This window comes from Toxorhynchites rutilus, chromosome 2 (genome assembly GCF_029784135.1).
Source record: "Toxorhynchites rutilus septentrionalis strain SRP chromosome 2, ASM2978413v1, whole genome shotgun sequence".
Lineage (NCBI taxonomy): Eukaryota > Metazoa > Arthropoda > Insecta > Diptera > Culicidae > Toxorhynchites > Toxorhynchites rutilus.
The window spans coordinates 303,998,607-304,017,619 of record NC_073745.1 but is presented as its reverse complement, the minus strand read 5'-3'; the positions used below and the strand labels follow the sequence as shown (position 1 = coordinate 304,017,619).

The 19,013-nt window shown below is 37.9% G+C and overlaps 1 protein-coding gene across 2 annotated transcripts in view; it reads left to right on the top strand.

Moving 5' to 3' along the window:
* Window positions 1-19,013, top strand: part of LOC129764897 (mediator of RNA polymerase II transcription subunit 13) — a 144,522-nt gene that overhangs the window by 94,021 nt on the left and 31,488 nt on the right. For both annotated transcript variants that reach the window (XM_055764526.1, XM_055764527.1), the window contains 3 exons: window positions 17,886-17,970; window positions 18,186-18,269; window positions 18,637-18,998. In XM_055764526.1, the coding sequence (XP_055620501.1) occupies window positions 17,886-17,970; window positions 18,186-18,269; window positions 18,637-18,998 (531 nt within the window). The remainder of the gene's footprint in view (window positions 1-17,885; window positions 17,971-18,185; window positions 18,270-18,636; window positions 18,999-19,013) is intronic.

The following is a 19,013-nucleotide window of genomic DNA, read 5'->3' as shown; positions in this document are numbered from 1 at the left end:
CGAATTTTGGAATTTATGCGGTTTTTTCTCGTGGATTTGGGAATTTAGGCGGTTTTTTACGCGGTACGTATCAACCGCTTAAAAAGTACTCCAGTGTAAACAGATTTAATGTGCTAATTGATACGACTTTTCCAGAAATAAGCTTGTATTGTATCACTAATTAGTGGCTGAGAAATAAAAGGAGAAACGGATATCATGATTGTAGCATGCAAAAAAAATCAGTTAATCAATTGTTAGAATATGGGTTGCATTTTAAACTAATAATTCACTGTTTGTTAGATTTTTACACGGATTTTGAAGTTTACGCGGTCTATTTTTACGCGGATTTAGGAATTTACGTGGTTTTCCTTCACGCGCTTTTTTACGCGCCACGTATCCTCCGCGTAAAAAGCGACTCCAGTGTACAATACATTTGTGTAGACAGCAAAGCGTTTCGTTCAAAGATTTTCAGAATCAACATGCGCATGCATAACATAAACCTACGTCAACTATGCGATCATATTTCGTACACAACACTTCAAATATTTATCTGTTTTTTTTTCATTCTATACCTTCTTCCTTTTTTATTTTTTCCTCTCGTTTTTTATTCTTCTATACCTTTCTGCTCTGTTACTGATTTTCCTATATTATTATCCTACCTGTACTCTATTTCTCTTTTTATTACTCTTCAACGAAGCTAACGTTTCCACTTTAACTTAGTCAACCGAGTACGAACATCGATAGTAATTAGATCACAACACTTTCAGACCAGTATTTGTTGCAGTGTTGTCGCCGCTCAAAATGATAATTAGAAAATATATCGTTCTGATCAATATCATCAGAGTGCAGCCGAGAGATGCCGGGTGCAAGCTGTGCAAGCGCTGCATGCGAAATTAACTTGTCACAACCTAATAAACGCAACAACAACAACAACAGCGGGGTAGTTTCAGATTCTGCACCCACTCTGGCGTTACAAACATCCCACAATCACAATATCACTTCTCCTTTCTCTCTGTGTGCGACCAAAAGAGTGAAGTGTAAACTGTTGTAAAATAATACTGCACTGCAATTAACACGTTATTTATATTTAGACTCGGCTGAAGCTCTTTCCTCTTTCGGTGCTGTACAAAAATAAGTTTGTGATTCTTTTTATGAATGTGGGATTCGGTGATATAGACGCCGCTTGTGGTGGTGTTGCTAATATGGCTCTTGTTATTCTTAAACAACTCGCGCTCTAAGTCAATTCACATCCGTTTAACACACATTAATTATAAACGGGCGGATAAAAAGTGTTGTGTTGCTCCTGTGGCTGCACGGCGATTATTGATTTTGCACGGTGGATTTTCCCCCGTAACAATTCAACACAACTCCGCCTTCGAATCAGAATTCATCTTCAAATGAGTGTCATTTTTTCCAGCGTCTCAGCGACAGCTTGATGGTTTACCCCATAGGTCTCACGCTCTTGTTTTCAACATACGCGCATATACATAACGATAGGGTAGGGTCGGTATTGGTTAGACAAGAGCACGTTTCACCTACACAATCGCTGCTTGCGGCGTAAAGAGTAAGAGTACACACAAAAAAAAACAAGTTTACCCACCATCCGTTTATCAGTTGCTCGCTTTTCGAAAGTGTGGTAGTGGTGGTGATGGAAGTCTCCTCTATCTTCCGGGCAGAAGAACATTGAAACATGGGTAGGTGGTGCGCCACCTTCCGAAACCATCAACAATGTTGTCGATTATTCATGACGTCACCGATATTCTGATTCATCTCAAGAAGTTACCGTTACCTTCTCAGCATCCTATGAGCACTAACCCTACGAATCGAAAGATCCTTACAAAACCTCCCTCAGGTAGACTGCTGTTCACCTTATTTGTCATTCTAGAATGCATTTCACATCTGCTTGCGTATATTTCCCATGGTTACATTATCGCGGTTGCTTTTGTGCGCCTCGACCTCTTTTCTGTGGTGAACACACTATTTCCCATAGCCCAAACGTGCGATAATCATGAAGGCGCGGCGCGGTGGAGGTTGTAGGTGCGACATCATCGTCGCCTCTCTATAGACGAAATTGTTTTCTACTCTTTGAGTTTGATTATTAAGGTTGTGTAGATACATGCGAGAGACGTTTGTCTCGTTATTGTATGTGTTGGGTTTCAGAGCCTATACCACCAATATCTGAGCACGGAAAGAAAAAAATACGCAAAAAATTATTGCTTACTATCTTGGGTGAGTTCCAGAGCTGCCAGAATTTTGCGACTCGAATGTATAGGAAGCCGTAACAATTGTTGTCGTTTCTGTGTTCCGTAAAATATACAATGAGAGGCATAAAAGAAAGCTCACCTTGGCTGTTCTGGACTATTACATAAAAAAACTTGTACCGTAATTTTCTAGAATAGTTTGTTGATTATTACTCTTTCAAGTAATTAACAAGCTTTTTCATTTTGGTTAGATTTTGTTCACTTCCTCACACGACTTCTATAATGTGTGCAAATATGCGTTGACAAAAATAAAAGCTCTTCCCCAAAAAATAATATTGAAATCACTCAAAACCTTTGAGTAGCCCTCGTTTATTCATGTTATGACAGTTAGAGCTGTGTAGTATTGTTAGCAATCGGTATAAAAGCGATATAAACAAAGTGTTTTTTTTATCCCATCTATTTTTTTTGTATTAGGCTCATTTAGCAATTCAGTTGTAACAGAGCCGAATTTATCGTGTACATTTTTTCTTATGTTGTATATTACACATTAGCCATTTAGGCGTAAACGTATTCCAATTCTATCGATACACAACAACAACATTCTTATTGTTCGGATGTTCACAATTGGACTATATTCACAGCGGGACTGTTGATATAAGGCTTCCATTGTTGTGTTATAAACAGCACCAATTACCGATGCAGCAGACCGCATGCGGAGTGAGAGGCTGGGATCACCATCACATGATGATTGTTGCATGGACGTAGTAGCTAGAATAACACACAAAGATGGTCAGTTGAGGGCCCTGAGTTCTAAGCTCATGATTGTTCGCTTAGTAGCGGAAACGCAACCATTAAGGCTACGCAGACACCCCCCCCCCAAGTTGTTGTTTGCATTGTATTTAAAACAGTATTGGATACGGATTTTCTCAATTTTGTTTGAATAATAAAAAAACAATTTTGTTGAGTAAAAATAGCAATTTCATGAGTCTTTATTATAAAAACTAAATTTTTCATTACATTTCTATCATATTTAGCTGGATTCAATTCGTAAAACTTCTTAAAAAATTCAATGCACGCAAAATAAAAATGGGAAACAAGTAGAAAAGCCCATGTTCGAGAAATAAAAAATCACACAGTAAAAGAAAAAAAATTTAAGAATCAATATTTAGTGTAGCATCCTGAAGCTCCAATGACCTGTTGAAGACGTTTGGGCATACTATCGACTAAGTTCTGGAGCTGCTGAGGGAGAACCGTGAAATAAGCGCCCTTATCCGATCGGGTTGAGATCAGGACTTTATGGTGGTCATTTGAGGGGTTTTATTTTGTCTGAACCGAAATAGACTTTGGTCTTTGTAGCAGTATGCTTCGGGTCGTTGTCCTGTTAGAAAACGAAGCTGTTTCGTAGGCCAGTTCTTCGAAGCAATTCCTTCAGGTTGTCCTTAAGGGTATCCGTGTAGACATCTCCTGTCATGATTCCGTGAATTCGTACCAGATTTCCAACCCCAGCCCAAGAAAAGCATCCCCAAACCATTATATTAATTTTTCCATGCTTGACTGTAGCCTGGAAATGACGTTCCTGCAATCTTCCATCAACCTTCCGCCACACTCTTTTGCGCCGCCTCCCGTTGAAAAGCTCAAATTTCGATTAGTCAGTCCAAAGTCCAAAGAGTCGTATTAAATTTTCCAGAATACCACATAGAGAAAGACGGTATTCTACGGACCACTTCTAGCTTGATAAGAAGTTTTCAATGTTTCGATTCAATTAATTTGCAACAAAAATAAGGGTTTTTTCAGCGAACAAAAATCATTTCGGTGATAACCAGTGTTCCTGATTTTCAGTAGATTGTCCCGGCCCTATCTGTGCTTAAAAAGGTATGTTAAGTAATGCGATATGTGTCAACATTGAAAAATAGTCCCAATTGGGGGTAAAAAGGGCCACTTTTGACGGGGTTAATGAGCCATGCGTAGTAATATTGAATGTTTTTCATATCTAAAAGAACCTGACCTATGCTCGTTCTTTTACACCCAAATGCCTCGACATTGAAGTCACGTTGAAGCATTGAGCATCGTGATCTATCAATGTGAATTTATAATTGTCTCGATGTCTCGAACTCTGGCCTCACTGACAAGGTTGCCAACTATAGTTCCACATTCATTTGCCTCCTTTCACGCAACCTATAGAATCTATCCTCTCTGGATATGTTTGCTTTTACATCGAAAACTTTTCACGGTATTTTCTATTCTGTCCATAGAGTCGAAGTTTTTGCCCTTTATTTATTTATTTCTTCGTATTTGCCAACAGATGATTTCCATCCCAATGACATTAGTACTTAAACTGACAACACCGTAAACGAACAAAAAAAGAAAAGCCCTTGAGAGAATTTTGCAGGGACCTGAACCTGAATTTGAACTTAAAATAATCTGAAGGTGCAATAGCCGGTTAGTTCAGCTGGAGGGATAGCACTTCCTAGCCAGACTCCAAAATAATTTGTAGAGTGGTCAAAAAGACATTAAGTTCACCGTTTTCCCTGATGGAACACGACGTCTATCGCATTGACTTATTATGGAGTTTGGTTCTGAATCGCTGCCTTTAATATGTTCAATTGCGAGTAGTACTTGTGGGAATGTATCGACTGGTTACTTTGTAGAAGCTCATAATACAGAATTCCTTCCCAATCCCACCATACACAGGGTGTGACATTCTTCGGGGTGAAGATCAACTTTGGGGTTAGCCAATTATTTCACGATTTGCTTTAAAACGGCATTTTCGATACGTTTTTACAGCGAGTCGCAAACCGAAATGCTATCTATTAAAGGTTCTTTTGGTCAAATTGTGCGGGACTCAAACATCGTAACAATTTACGTAACCAAGTTTCACCAGATCCTCATGAACGGTGGTTTTAGGTATCTGTAGAGAATCTACTTATTCATTTGTCGTGTCCCGAGGATTATTCTTGGTTAAAGTTTCGATTTGGTCATCATCTGAGGAGGCACGAACTTTCCAAACCACTTAATATAGATTATTCATCGTTTTTATTTCTGAACAATGTATTTGATATAATTATATGTTATTTGATGCGAAGTTTAATGGAATTTGTATCTTGTTTTTTTAGCCCTACATATTTGTATAAGTGGCTAACATTCCTTTCAATGTTTCCATTTCTAGTCTATTCTTTTAATCCTCGTTTTATTAAGATTGAATTTATAGAAAAGATGTTCAACCATTGTCAAGAATGTGGAAAAATTGATAAGCATGGTATAAACTCTCCCAGAAGTGAACATGCAGCACTACAGTCAATTACCGAAAAAAATATGTTCAGACTTTCTCTGCATTTTGCATGCATGTTTTTGACTGAATATTTACCCACCAAATGGAGAAAGCATATCAGCAGAGGAAGAATTGAAGATTGTTTTCAAATTTTTATGTTATTTGGTTCGATTATATAAACCTTATTATATTGACTTTGACATACACATCACCCTCACTAAGGTAGTGTTGTGCCTCAAACATAATCTGGTTATAATCCCTTCAATTCGTCAAATATTCTGGTTTCATAAAATCAACCAGCCCTATTTAGAAAATCTTAGAACATTTTGAGTGTAGTGAATATGATTGGGGATTTTCATTCTGGACAAGCTTCTTCAGTCGATTTGCATCTGGAAATATGTATGATAAGAAGGTGTATTTATTACGGATATTTTTTATCTGATAAAATGAAAAGTACAAAAATCAGGAAAAATCAGGATCATTTTATGAAAATCATGCAAAATTAAGTGTTTGTCAGAGTATCAGGGAACGTGGCAAAAAGTCTGGGAAATCCTGAACAATTAGGAAGGTTGGCATCTCTGCTCACTGGCAATAATAGAGTCTTCGAGCGACGAATGTTCAAAACGAAATCCAAAAAAAAAAATCTCATTCTCTCATTGCCGCTTGCTCATTCTGAAGAAACATTACTCACCACAGGAAATTTGAGACATGCGCAATTGTGTCTCGCAGGGAGACAAGAAAAGGGTCTTCCCGGAACTTCCGAGTAGTGGTGTTGTTCCATTTTCAGAGTTCATCCATTGGGTGCGTGTGTGTATGTCGGGGCTGTGTGTCACTTATGATCATGTAGCACATGCGATGTGCCAAAGTCGATTATGTTGGTAAACGTGGCATGTTCCCCGCTCGTACAAATACTCACTACCCATCGGCCGGTGTTGACAAATTTCATGAGAATTTCTGACATTTCGTTGTGACTGTAGTTATAAATATTATGGGATGATGGTGATAGCTTCATTCCATTTATATTTTTTTTCGATTCCCCTTTCCCCACACTACGAGAGAAAGAGAGAATGAGAGAGGGACAAACCGTGTGTTTTGTTTCCACTTGACTGTGTGTTGTCGATTGCTTGTATCCAAAACTATTTATTAAGATTTAATAGAACGCAACGAAATTGTGTTATAACTTATGTACCAAACAATGCTGTGCGCGCGACTTGTAACGGCGAGCGGCATATTGACACCACCACCGTCTGTTTGCGTTTGGAAGCTACAGCTAAGCTGTTGATGTGTGCGCGCGTTCGTATTCGAGAGCTGCTCACACTAAAGGTCGGTCCCTTGGTGGGTCCGTAGTAGACCAAACGCGCATGGATCACGGACGTAAGAGAATTCCCCCAAGTGGGGCAATGTCGGTATGTATGCGATATCACCACCATGTACTTCGGGTGGATTTGTGGAGGAGGGGAGGACGGGGTTGAATTTTAGCCTCCCACACGCAAGTTGAATGGCGTTTGTTGTGGAGGAAGAAGATGGGGCGAGGGGAATTGTAGGCTCCAGCGCCTAGGATCGTTGGTAATTGATGAAGGAAGAATTACCGCGTTCATATGCGGATGTAAAACGAATGAACCGATGTTGCGATAGATTTTTTCCAGTGTGTTTCCGTAGCGTTGTTCCGCTCTGTGCGAAACCACGCCCATTGAGAGCAACAAACGTTCTTTAACGGTGTGTTATTTCGCTCGTGTCTTGTAGCAACGATGTGTATAACGTTGAACGCGGCACGATAATTGAAAGTTGATGCCTCGTATCAGCCGGTATTCGCACACAGGGGGCATTTCTTTCCACTCTACTTGTCTACTTGTTCTAGGGCCCTGACATGGAGGCTCTAACGTTTTGCGATTAGGTGAGAATAGCGTGCGCAAGTGTGAAAGCCATACAACGATGGATATTGTTGAGACCTCGTGAAAATGCAAAATCCCGGTGCATGGAGTACACCAAGATCTAAGAGCTGTAAAACGGGAAAACCCTATTTTATGAACTGAGAAATATATTGATGTGTAATCAAAAACATCGATGTATTTCCAGAATCACAGTTTTGTCACCAATCATGGCGAGAAATCGATTTTCAGAGTAAGAATGGATTCGAATTTAAGCTATAGATTAAAACTTTAAGCTAGAGATGTGGGGGAATCTCTGCTTGCAACAACAAAAAAAAACATCAGGCTGTTGTGCTATTAATAACACAATCATATCAATCCTATCAACTGTCTCTGCTGTCCGGTCTGCTGAACAATGGAAGGAATACTCTTACGCCTGAATGGCTACTGTGTAATTTACCATATGTAATGGATGGAATAAAGGAATACTCTAAGGCCATCTTCACGCTAGGAAACGCTAGGTTGGAATTCAACTTAACGAATGTCGCAAAAAAGTCGAGAGGACGTGGGCAAATGGGAGCATACACGCTAGGCAACCTGCAACTTAGGTTTGACCAACTTTTTCGATTCAACTCAGCATGTCGAACATAACGAATCGTATGCAATCGTGAGAAGCAGGGCCCGGAATCTTCGAAGGTGAAAAATAAAGACCGACTCTACTCTCAGTAGCTTCGCTTCGACGCCCACAACAAAAAGTGACTTGACTAGAAAATGAATTGACTAGCGTTGACTAGCGAGGGTGACTGGTGAACCAGTCCAGTCAGTGGTTATTTAAACTGACGCGACTAAAAAATTCAAAAAAATTCAACTGACTTCAATCCACATTTCTACTCCCTTAGGAACGAATTTTATACCCGCGTACGAAATTTTATTTTTACGTCCACATAAAGAGGAACGAAAACATGATTTCTGATGCCAAAAAGAAGTTACCCCATCAATGGACGGTTTATTGTCTACCTATCGTGAACTCAGATCAACGAACTTAGCCATTTATCAAGTATGCTATAAAGTCCTCGCGTTAGTATTAGTAAATAGCGTGTAAAATAGCGCACACACACTGCACTGCACCGTCAATCGTTTGCACCAATCCTATATTTTTTTTTATACGTAAGTAATTTTCGTGTACGATACAGAAGAATCTAGCTCACCTGTATGTCAAACCACGTTGAACTCAAACATCGATGCATGCACATTAGGGTGGCAGCGAAAATGAGCATGTCAAATTTCAAAAACCAATCATGTTCATTTTGTTTATTGGCCCAAAAAATGACCTGTGCAAAGTTTCAGCTCAATCGGACATGATTTAGGGGTGCCTCAGAGCGCTCAAAGTTTTGATAAAGTTGACTATCCTCAATTGACTATGACTATGCAGAGCCCTGGTGAGAAGTAAACAACTTCCTAGAATTGTATTGGTGTAGTTACATTGCTTCCCGTCGCTTCGTTCGAAAACGTCTGCTTTGAGCGAACAAAATAGTTTTTTTTGTCAGTTATCGTACAATCAAATTTGTACTCCAAATGTACTCCAATCCTATGTCACCGTACCCTGAGATCCAGAGCTATTTAAATCTGACTTATCTGAACTTAGTGTTGTTTGAACCGAAATCTATCTAGGTTTTTCACGTCCAAGAGTTTTAAACATTTTGTTAGACCTTCTTAAATTTCTGAAAAAATAGCTATTTATTTCACCTTTCACAAAATCCAAATTTATCTTTCTTTTTTCAATCCTTTTTCAGTTTTTCCTTGCTAGTTTTTCCTCTTTCCTAATCATCCTTTTCTTTGTTCGTCTTTTCTCTTGATCCTTTTATATTCTCGTGCGTTTCTTTCTCCGACTTCTGGAAATTGAACAATGACTCTGTCGCTCACCGATTAAATTCAAGGGGGCTGCCAACCGTTGCAGTTTATACTTATAGCACCTCATGCGAGCTCAATATCATTATGCAAATATATTGCAAAATATGATAGAAGGTTGTCCACGGACTGACAAGATTATGGTGCAACAGTCGGATTTGTGCAAGAAAAAATCGTGTACATATGATGTTGAAGGTAATACAAAAGTGAAGTGAATTTTTTCGATAAATGTATGAAAAAAATTATTATTGATGATTTTCATGTCCTGAAATGTCATGAGTTTTTTGATCCAGTGATCGATTCGCGGTTTGCGAGAATACCAAGCGCAAATTATACCCCACATCAATTGAAACCGTCAATCGTTTGCACCAATCCTATATATTTATAAATCGTAGATACGTCGTTTTTCGCCAGAGGCTTCGTTCCAACCGGTAGTAAAAAAGAAATTGGTCAGTTGGTCAGAGAGAGCTTAGCGCTTTCGCTGGCAGTGAGAACGCGCTCTGCACGATCATAACTGAGTGGATTTCCAAGCTGACATTCGTTCGTAGAGATTTCTGTGCAAACTGCGAAGCACTTTTTGAGCTATTGAAACAATTGTTACATGCTTGTCACTTGTCACTCGTAGATATTCTATCCTTCGAATGAAAGGATTATATCATATCTCTCCGTTCAGCTGACAAAGAGGTATTAACACTCAATTTTGTGCCTGTTTTGAAGACTTTAAACTTACAAAACGTTACAGAAATGAAAAACTTAGTCTTACGTCAAAAACAGGCAGTTTTATGGATTTAGGATTTATGCACACATGTAATTTCGAGTGATTTCATCAACTTATTCATATTTGTAGCGAAGTGCATAGAAACTTAAATCGATTGAGAAAACCATCGGGAGTGTATTTCGTTACAACATTCCCGTAAAACTCAAGCTTTTTAAATCATTGATCCTTACACATTTTACATAGGAACAGAGTTTCTAAGGAACGCTTCCGCTAGATCAATTGGGTAGCCCTTAAATAGTTTTGTAAGATGTGTGTTTAACTTCTCAAGAATTCCGTGCGATTCACATACTACGGAGCAAATTTACACATCTTGTTATTTCATCAATTTTCACGGAATATCTGAAAGCGTATTTTCGCATGCGAAATGAAACACTTTAACGATCTATCTATATATGTAAAAATGAATTTCTGTCTGTCTGTCTGATTCTTATGGACTCGGAAACTACTGAACCGATCGACATGAAAATTGGTAGGGGTTTTTGGGGCCGGAGAAGGTTTTCGTGATAGTTTGAGACCCCTCCCCCCTCTCTAAGAGGGGGGGTATTCTGATGAAACGCACTCCTATATCTTCTTCTATCTATACCAATAAAAAAGTATCGCCGAATGTGTTGATAAGAGCAGAACTCGAGAAAGGAATAGTCCGATTTAGGGCTGTCTTCATTCTCTCATATTTTCTGTATCAAACATTTATTCCATGTAACGGAGAAACATGTTATAAGTGGATAAAAAATCTTGCACGAGAATTGTGTCTGAAAATAATCTGATATTATAATATCGATTTTGGTAGAAGTACTGAAATTTTATAGTAAAAAATAATTTTAAAGAGTAGATTAGAAGATCAACCAATGAACAGTTCTGCGATTGTACCCATGAACGTGCGCTTAGTAAGAAAACGTGGATGTGATAACGAAACATAAATTGTGGGCGGGACGAAGTTTGTCGGGTCAGCTAGTAATGAATATAGCCCATTCGAGCAGTTTTACAAAATTGAATGGAAACGACGGGAGACATGAACGAATTAGAGAAATCGATGTTTTGGTGTGTGTAGAGAAAATACCGACTGGCTGAAATGAAAAGGCAAATGGAAAATATACTAATCGAAGTACATATAACTAATATGACACATTCTGAATTTATCTTGAATTATAAAATATATTTTAGAAGAAATTTGCCTTACTCTGCAAAAAATTTTCGGAAAAAATCATGCGTATCATTCCAATACTCATCATATTTCGCGAGAACACTTACAGCGTGCATGAGCCTCAGTAGTTTGCAAAGTTGTGCCGCATTTTTTCGTCTATTTCATCGTTCGCAGTTATTTTGAAGGCCAACTATTTTCGCTATGGCAGTTTTTACAATCAGATTCATCAACTCAAGAAAATTAGCACAATCCTTTGTGCTGCATAGGTAAAGGAATTCAGCCCTTGGTTATTACCACAAATACCAACCGCAGTAGTTTTGACAACAAAAACCTAACAAACAACGCTGAGTTGTTTGGAAGATTGCACTGCGTGCAGTCACCTCGTTTGCGTTATAAAAACTCTTCACGGTCTAGCCCCGGGTGATGGGGGTGCAGAGAAAGTTTCAAGGAAAACAAAACTTTTCTATGCCTGGTTGGCTGGCTGGCTGTCAAGCTCGCTTGTTGACCGGCTGGCGATTACCCACTCACTCAATAAAAATACTACAGTAGAGTTCGACGGTGGTTGTGGTTTACTTGTGGATGATGGCATTTTGTATTTGTTTGTCTATGCATATTTAGAATGTACAACGGGAGTATGAAAATGCTCGGTATTGGATGTTTTCACACTGGGAAGAATTTAAATTCTCTGTGAGTAAAGGTATGTGCTACAAAAATGCACTAACCTGTATTCATGAAATCTATTCTCACTTCTCTTGAATTAAACCGTGTCCGGATCAACGAGACATTATATATCAAACACAAATGTCATAACAATATCGGGGAAATCAATGATACAATTAACCATTAGCAGCGTTGATAGTAACAAATGATGTGTTTCCATTCATCTTCTAGACAACAAATCACCCGTCATCAATCGTGGAAATTAATTACACGACTCTCGTCGCCATATCATCTGCACGCGGCGATCCTCCCATCTTCGTTTCGCTGAACCTTGCTACCTACCTTCCGCCTTTGCTCCCAAAATATGTGCCATCAATCTCTCACTCCCCCTGTGTGTGACATCGTCATAAATTAGTGGAAAGTCGTTTGCTTGACGTGTTTGACTTGACGCGGTGGTGATGGCAACCTAAACAAGGCGGCGCGTACGACATCACCTGTTTGTTCGACGGCTAGCCCCGGAGCGGCGAAAGAGAATTATCATCCCATGATCATCATCGTAGTGGCTGGCGTCAGACACTATCGTTATGTTTCGCGGAAAAAGGGTGACGATGCAATTTTCTATTCGCGCGCCAAGCTGTGCGGTGGGGTGTCTAGTGCTGGCACGTGTCGCACCGGGTGCAAAGTGGATGTATGTGTGAAGACCGAGAGAGCGCCGCGCGGTTGTTGATCGATAAAGTGTTCAGCGTTTTCAAACGAATTGACGTTCAAATGAAAATTTGAACAAATTACTGCACATGTTATGGGCTCAATATTGATATATTAGGTTGGGGAAAAAGTAATCCATTATTTTTGGGTGAAATTCAAAACTCTTTTTAATATGTTTGGGATTCTCCGATTTGGGCCAAATATGCACCTTTTCGTTGGAAAATTTATTGCCATTCTAAAGGTAGTTTCATAATGTCTCTATTATAGAAGTATCGGTCCTTATTGGCGAAAAACTCTAGCAATATGTTTTTACAATCTCCTCTTGATCTCAATTTATTATCAGTCTAGAAATTTTGCAATGCGAAAAAAAATGGTAATCACTTGGTGCCAGATCTGGACTATATGATGGATGCATTAAGACATCCCAATCAAGCTCTCGGAGTTGTGTGGCCTTGCGTTGTTCTGATCAGGGCCCGAAATCTTCGGAAGTGAAAAATGAGGACCGACTCTCCTCTCAGTAGCTTCGCTTCGACTAGAACTGCTTCGGCAGCCGCCGGCAACAAAAAGTGACTTGACTAGAAAATGAATTGACTAGCGTTGACTGGCGAGGATGACTGGTGAACTAGTCCAGTCAGTGGTTATTTTGACTGACTCGTCTAATGAATACAAATCTGCCTCTTCATTCAACTGACTTCAATCCACATTTCCATTTCCCCCTGACACTAATTTATACCCGCGTACGCAATCTTATTTTTACGTCCATATAAAGAGGAACGAAAACATGATTTCTGATGCAAAAAAGAAGTTACCCCATCAATGGATGTTTAGTCGTTTTGGCGGAGAGACTGCGTGAAGAGGCCAAAAGTCATTACTAACTGAATACAGGTATAGTCAGTCAGATAGTCAGCTGACTATCCTCAGTTGACTATGACTATGCAAGAGCCCTGTTTCTGATGGAGCAGACGCCTCTTCTGTTGACCAATTCTGGACGTTTCTGGTCAATCGCTAGCTTCAAACGGTCCATTTGACAGTAGAGTAGAGATCTGAGTTTAATGTATTGCACTAAAAAAATAAAATAAATCAAATTATTTGGAATTTTTTTTTAAATTTAAATTCCACGTATTTTACTGTTGCAGTATCGGCACCATAAACACCATTCACAATTTCAGCGGCCTGACTTGCATTTTCGCCTTCATAAAAGAAAAGGTGTAAAATGTACCCAATTTGCTCTTTGTTGGCCTCCATTGTTAACACACCCTGTAACTCAAAACTGAATGGAACAAACAAAAAACAGCAAAAGAATTTCTTTAGTGTGATATGTCACCTTTACAACGAGCCCGAACATAAAATTGTATGATCGATATTACGCAAGATATTGATCACTGAAGCCAGGTACCGAGAAAATAATGGATTTTTTTCCCCAACCTAATGTTAACATTAGATATTCGGTAATTGAATTAGGTCCCTTTTTCACTGATAGCGGTTTTGAAGGATATGCCTTTTCTGTGAATTATCATTCAAAATTTATAGATGTTCATTCACTGTTGTCTTCGATTCTCTTATTCTACATTCTACAAATAGAGTTGAACCAATTTTTCTTACACAACCTTACATGGTAAGATTTTCGCACATTTGTATTACGTATATCACAAAATGATTTGAAGGTGTTATTTTGTTTGTCCAGTTAATATCATTGTACAATTCTTCGGCTGATTGAAAAAGGAAATTCCCCCGAGATATGTTGATTCCATTGGTATATTTGTACAATACTCAGCCATTGATGTTTGCCATATCTAAAAAGTTGTGATAAGCGCGGAGGGAACATCTTCGGTATTCCGTTTCCACGGTATATTTTATCGTCCGTCGATCCAAGGTAATCAATAGTATAGGGTGGGTTGGTTTTGTTGTAGAATGTAATCGTTTCCGGAATCCGCTGTTTTTTTTGGTTATATTTACACATTTTTTGTGTTTAGAGCAATAATTTCTTCTATGGTTTTGATTTGAAAATTGTGAGAACGTCCTCATATGATTTACATAGTTTGGTTTTTGAAATTTTTTACGGTTCCTTTGTATGTGCACGTACAGTTTGTACAAGAGTTGCCACTTTTTGTCGTAGGACTACGTCTTTTAGTAAAATTTTTTATAGTTAAATCGATATTTTTTTATTTGTATAACATATCACATATGTATATCATAACATATTATTTGTATAACATATCACGATCCCATAGTCCGGGTTGGTTTAAATGGTTTAAATTGATGAAAATTGAAAAACATTTCCCTTTCTTCATATATTTGTTCTTTGCTTACCTATCCGTGCTGTTTATTTGTCAAACACGCAACTAAGGTAGCGGCGACACATGCAAAAACAGGTTCATTCTACAAACACTGTGGAGAGAGGAAATATTGTAATTTAAGCTTAGCCCGTTCGCATCTTAGTGGATATAAAAGAAGCGTTGCTTGATTAGTACACAGTCTTGCTACAGCTAGCAGGCGGTTAATGACACACAGTAGTTCTGCTTGATACGCTCCATGTGACATACGATGCGATTTTGTTCGCAACATCAAATCAAAGGATGAAGCTCGATGGAATGATACACCGCATCAGCTTTTATGCCGCCTGGTGGAAAGGGATTGTGTGCTTTTGCATCACGCGCATATTTTGTTTCGGGGGGTTGAAGTGGGTAGAAAATGGAGTAAGTATATAATTGTCTATGATTCATAATTTGTGGCTAAAAAGTATTGTTAACATACAAATACTCGAAGTTTCGAAAATTCATAAAAATTCGATGTTCCACAAAGTTCGTTCAAAATAGTTTTACCATCTTGGACTGATTTTTTCAATTTTCTTTATGACTTCTATTTTATATGAAAATATTTAAAAAAAATTAAAAAATATGTATTTTAGATATTGATAAAGTTTTTTTTGTAAATAAAAAAATAGCACTAATTTTTTTTAGTGTATGTTTTTTTTCACGTTTTAAAAACAACAATACTCTATAACTCTTTCTAAGACACTATTTGAGTCAAAAAATTGTATATCATCTGCGTAAAAAACCGGCGATAGTTGTTATAGTTATAATACACAGAAGAAGAAGAATACTCGCGATAAATACTCAGTACAATGCGTGCATTGACACGAGGAAAAAAGTTGCAGATTGAATCATCAATCAGAATTTTTCAACTGTTGCTACAAAGTCACCCAAATCATCGGCTCTTTCCAGGACCACCAAACTGTCTATTGAAGAGACATTTCTATAATTTCGGGCCTTTCTGAAATAATATACTAAGTAGATTGAATGCAATATTTTTTTAGTTCTGTAGTTAACTCCTAAACATATTGTTTTACCATAATGATGTATTTGGCAAAGTTGTTGAAATTCATAAGCAAATTCATAAAATTTTATGAGCATTGCGCTATAACGCGACAAACATATTAAAAGAGTCTATTTACTATAAAAAAAACACAATAAATTAGACATTACTTTTTTTAACATCTCGAGAATGGCTGCATTTAGAAGGAGAATAATAAAGAGCTTTTTTGTTTTAAATCACATCAGAATTCATAATTTGTGGCTAAAAATGATTGTTAACATACAAAAATTCCATATTTCGAAAATTCATTCGATGTTCCACAAAGTTTGTCAAAAATAGTTGTACCATCTTGGACTATTTTTTTTTAATTTTCTACATTACTTCTATTTTATATTAAAAAAATAAAAAAAAAGTAAAAAATACATAAATGAATTTAAAAATACATAAATACATAAATGAATTTTAAAAAAAAATACACAAATAAATAAAACTTGAAAAGACAATAAATTAGAAATGTTTCTTCAAATATCTCGAGAATGGCTGCATTTAGAAGGAGATTGATAAAGATCTTTTTTATTTTAAATCACATCAGGATTCATAATTTGTGGTCAAAAATTATTGTTAACATACAAAAACTGAAAGTTTCGAAAATTCATAAAAATTCGATGTTCCACAAAGTTCGTTAAAAATAGTTTTACCATCTTGGACTAATTTTTTCAATTTTCTACATGACTTCTATTGTATATGAAAAAATAAAAAGAATATATGTATTTTAGATATTGAAAATTAAAGTTTTTTTTTGTAAATAAAACAAGAGTACTATTTTTTCAGTGTATGTTTTTTCACGTTTTAACATATTGATGATTTAACTTTATAACTTTTTCTAAGACACTATTTCGGTACGACTCATAGTTTTTGAGATATGAATTATCGAATATTTCTCTTACTAAAATCGGTACGCCCTTTTCAAAAGTTACACTTGAGTCAAAAAATTCCTAAATGCTATGGAAAATTAATATTTGCTCCAACCCAAACGGAATACAGCGCGGACTCGATTATATACAGTTTTTGGTTCCTTTTCACTGTATATAATCGAGTTGTTTTTTTGTTTTTTTTTGCATGTATTATTCGTTTTTTGAAAATAAAAGAGAAATTTGTTTTTTTATTCATCCCCTTAAAGTCAGAAAACGCCTTTCTCAAATGAAAAAAAAATATCGAGATTCTCTCAGAAGGTGATAGACGATCATATTTGATGAAAAAAATCCTCCTACGCATATGGTCGAATTTCAACAATGACAGAGTTACAGAACTTTTTTTTTATTTCGGACTCTGTTAAACTGGTTCTACATTACAGAATTACGCTACGGAAGACGATTCTGATGCTTTCATTTGAAGGATGAAAAAATTTAGTACAGGATATAGTAGTGGAACAACTAAATTAGAGGATTTAGTTGTTCCACTACTAACTCGTTATAAGAATGACTAATATTTTAGTTTTGAAATGTGACACTTGTATTAATAATTATGAATTACACCTGATATTTTCAGAACTTTATGTCTATTTATTACTGAGAAAATGATATAAAGCTTACTCACTGGCCAGCTACAAAGTTTTTGGGGGTCGATGATATCAATACATTCTGGAAAAGGGTTTTCTTGCCCAAAATAGTTTGAGAGTCTCTGACTTAAACTATATTTACCGAAATTTCTTTCAACACATTTTATAGCAGTCTTCAACCACGGAATTATTATCATAGTTATCTTAACAGTTGATTCGGTAATGTAGTATCTACGACCTACAGCAGCTAGCCAACAGTCGAGCGTGAAAATTGTGTCAGTGGGAACAAAAGTCCCACACCCACTCTCAAAAATTCGCTGACACTCGACACACAATCCGGAAAATGAACAACTTGTTTTCATAACTCATATGATCAACCGCCGCCTCTACGTTTTACACACATAGCTCTACCACTGCCAAAGTGCTGTGGTTTGCGTTTTCCCCCACCGAGAGAAGCTTTATTATCATTTTAATGTGTTTTTTATTTGTTTTTTTTTTTTGCAGAAGGCGACAAGGGCTCCTGGGAAGGCGGACTATCGTACGAGTGCCGATCCCTGCTGTTCAAGGCTTTGCATAATGTCATAGAGCGGTAAGTTGCATTATTACTATCGATAAAAATTATCGCCAACTTTACCAATTTTGTAAGAAACGTTCGACTTCAAACACAATTCAGCTAAACAAAGTTGCATAAACTAAAGATAATTTTTCTTTTCGCTTTTTTTTTCACAATTTCTGACGACGCGCGCCATTTGCACCATTTGTAACCAACAATCACCACCACCTTGTGGAACCCGCTGCGAACAGATGTTTGCTGTCGCGAGATGTCGTTCGTTTGGGCAGGTGGTTTGTGCAGCCGAGTTCCAACAGCGAGCGAGTATTTGGCAAGAGGTAAGTGACGACGTCGATTCATCCATCATCCTCTTATAGAGGGGTGTATTGCTGATGCGATGCCAATATAATTATGGACATATGATATATGATCTGAACATGAGTTTACACGCGGAAGGACACTCCCATCGTTAGCCATGTGCCACCTTGCGCTAAGTTCTATAGACAAGGGGGCACTTGTGGGGGACACAAACTTCCAACAGCAAGTTGTAAAACCGATGGAACTCTGGGACATTTTCGTTAAGTCATTAGAGAAGTCTTTGTTCCCCCATCGACAGTTGAAGCTCTAGAAGAGAAATTTTGTTTCTAATAGATGAATTGAAATCTAATTTCATTATGACCTTTTTTTTATCATTGTCCCATCCAGCTCGCTCCATCTATCGTTCTCGTTCGCATTCTTCGTGCACGGTGACAGCACGGTGTGCGCCTCAATGGACATCCGGGAGCACCCGCCGGTGCGACCCCTTATGATCAAGCACCTCGAGGAAGCGCAGGCCCAGCAAGGCAACAACAGCAGCAGCAGCAGCAGTAGTGACGCAAAACAACGTTCGGTCATTTTGGCCCCGTTTGGTCTCGCCGCTACGCTGACTGGTCAAAGTTACAAAGCCAGCGATCCGCAAACGCAAAAAGTTCTCGACGATTGGAGCGCGTTCTATCCCATTTCGAACAAGAACATCAATCTCTCGGAAAGCGCCGATACGGTACCTCCCATTGTGGAAATAATGACAGGTCAGTTGCGATGGC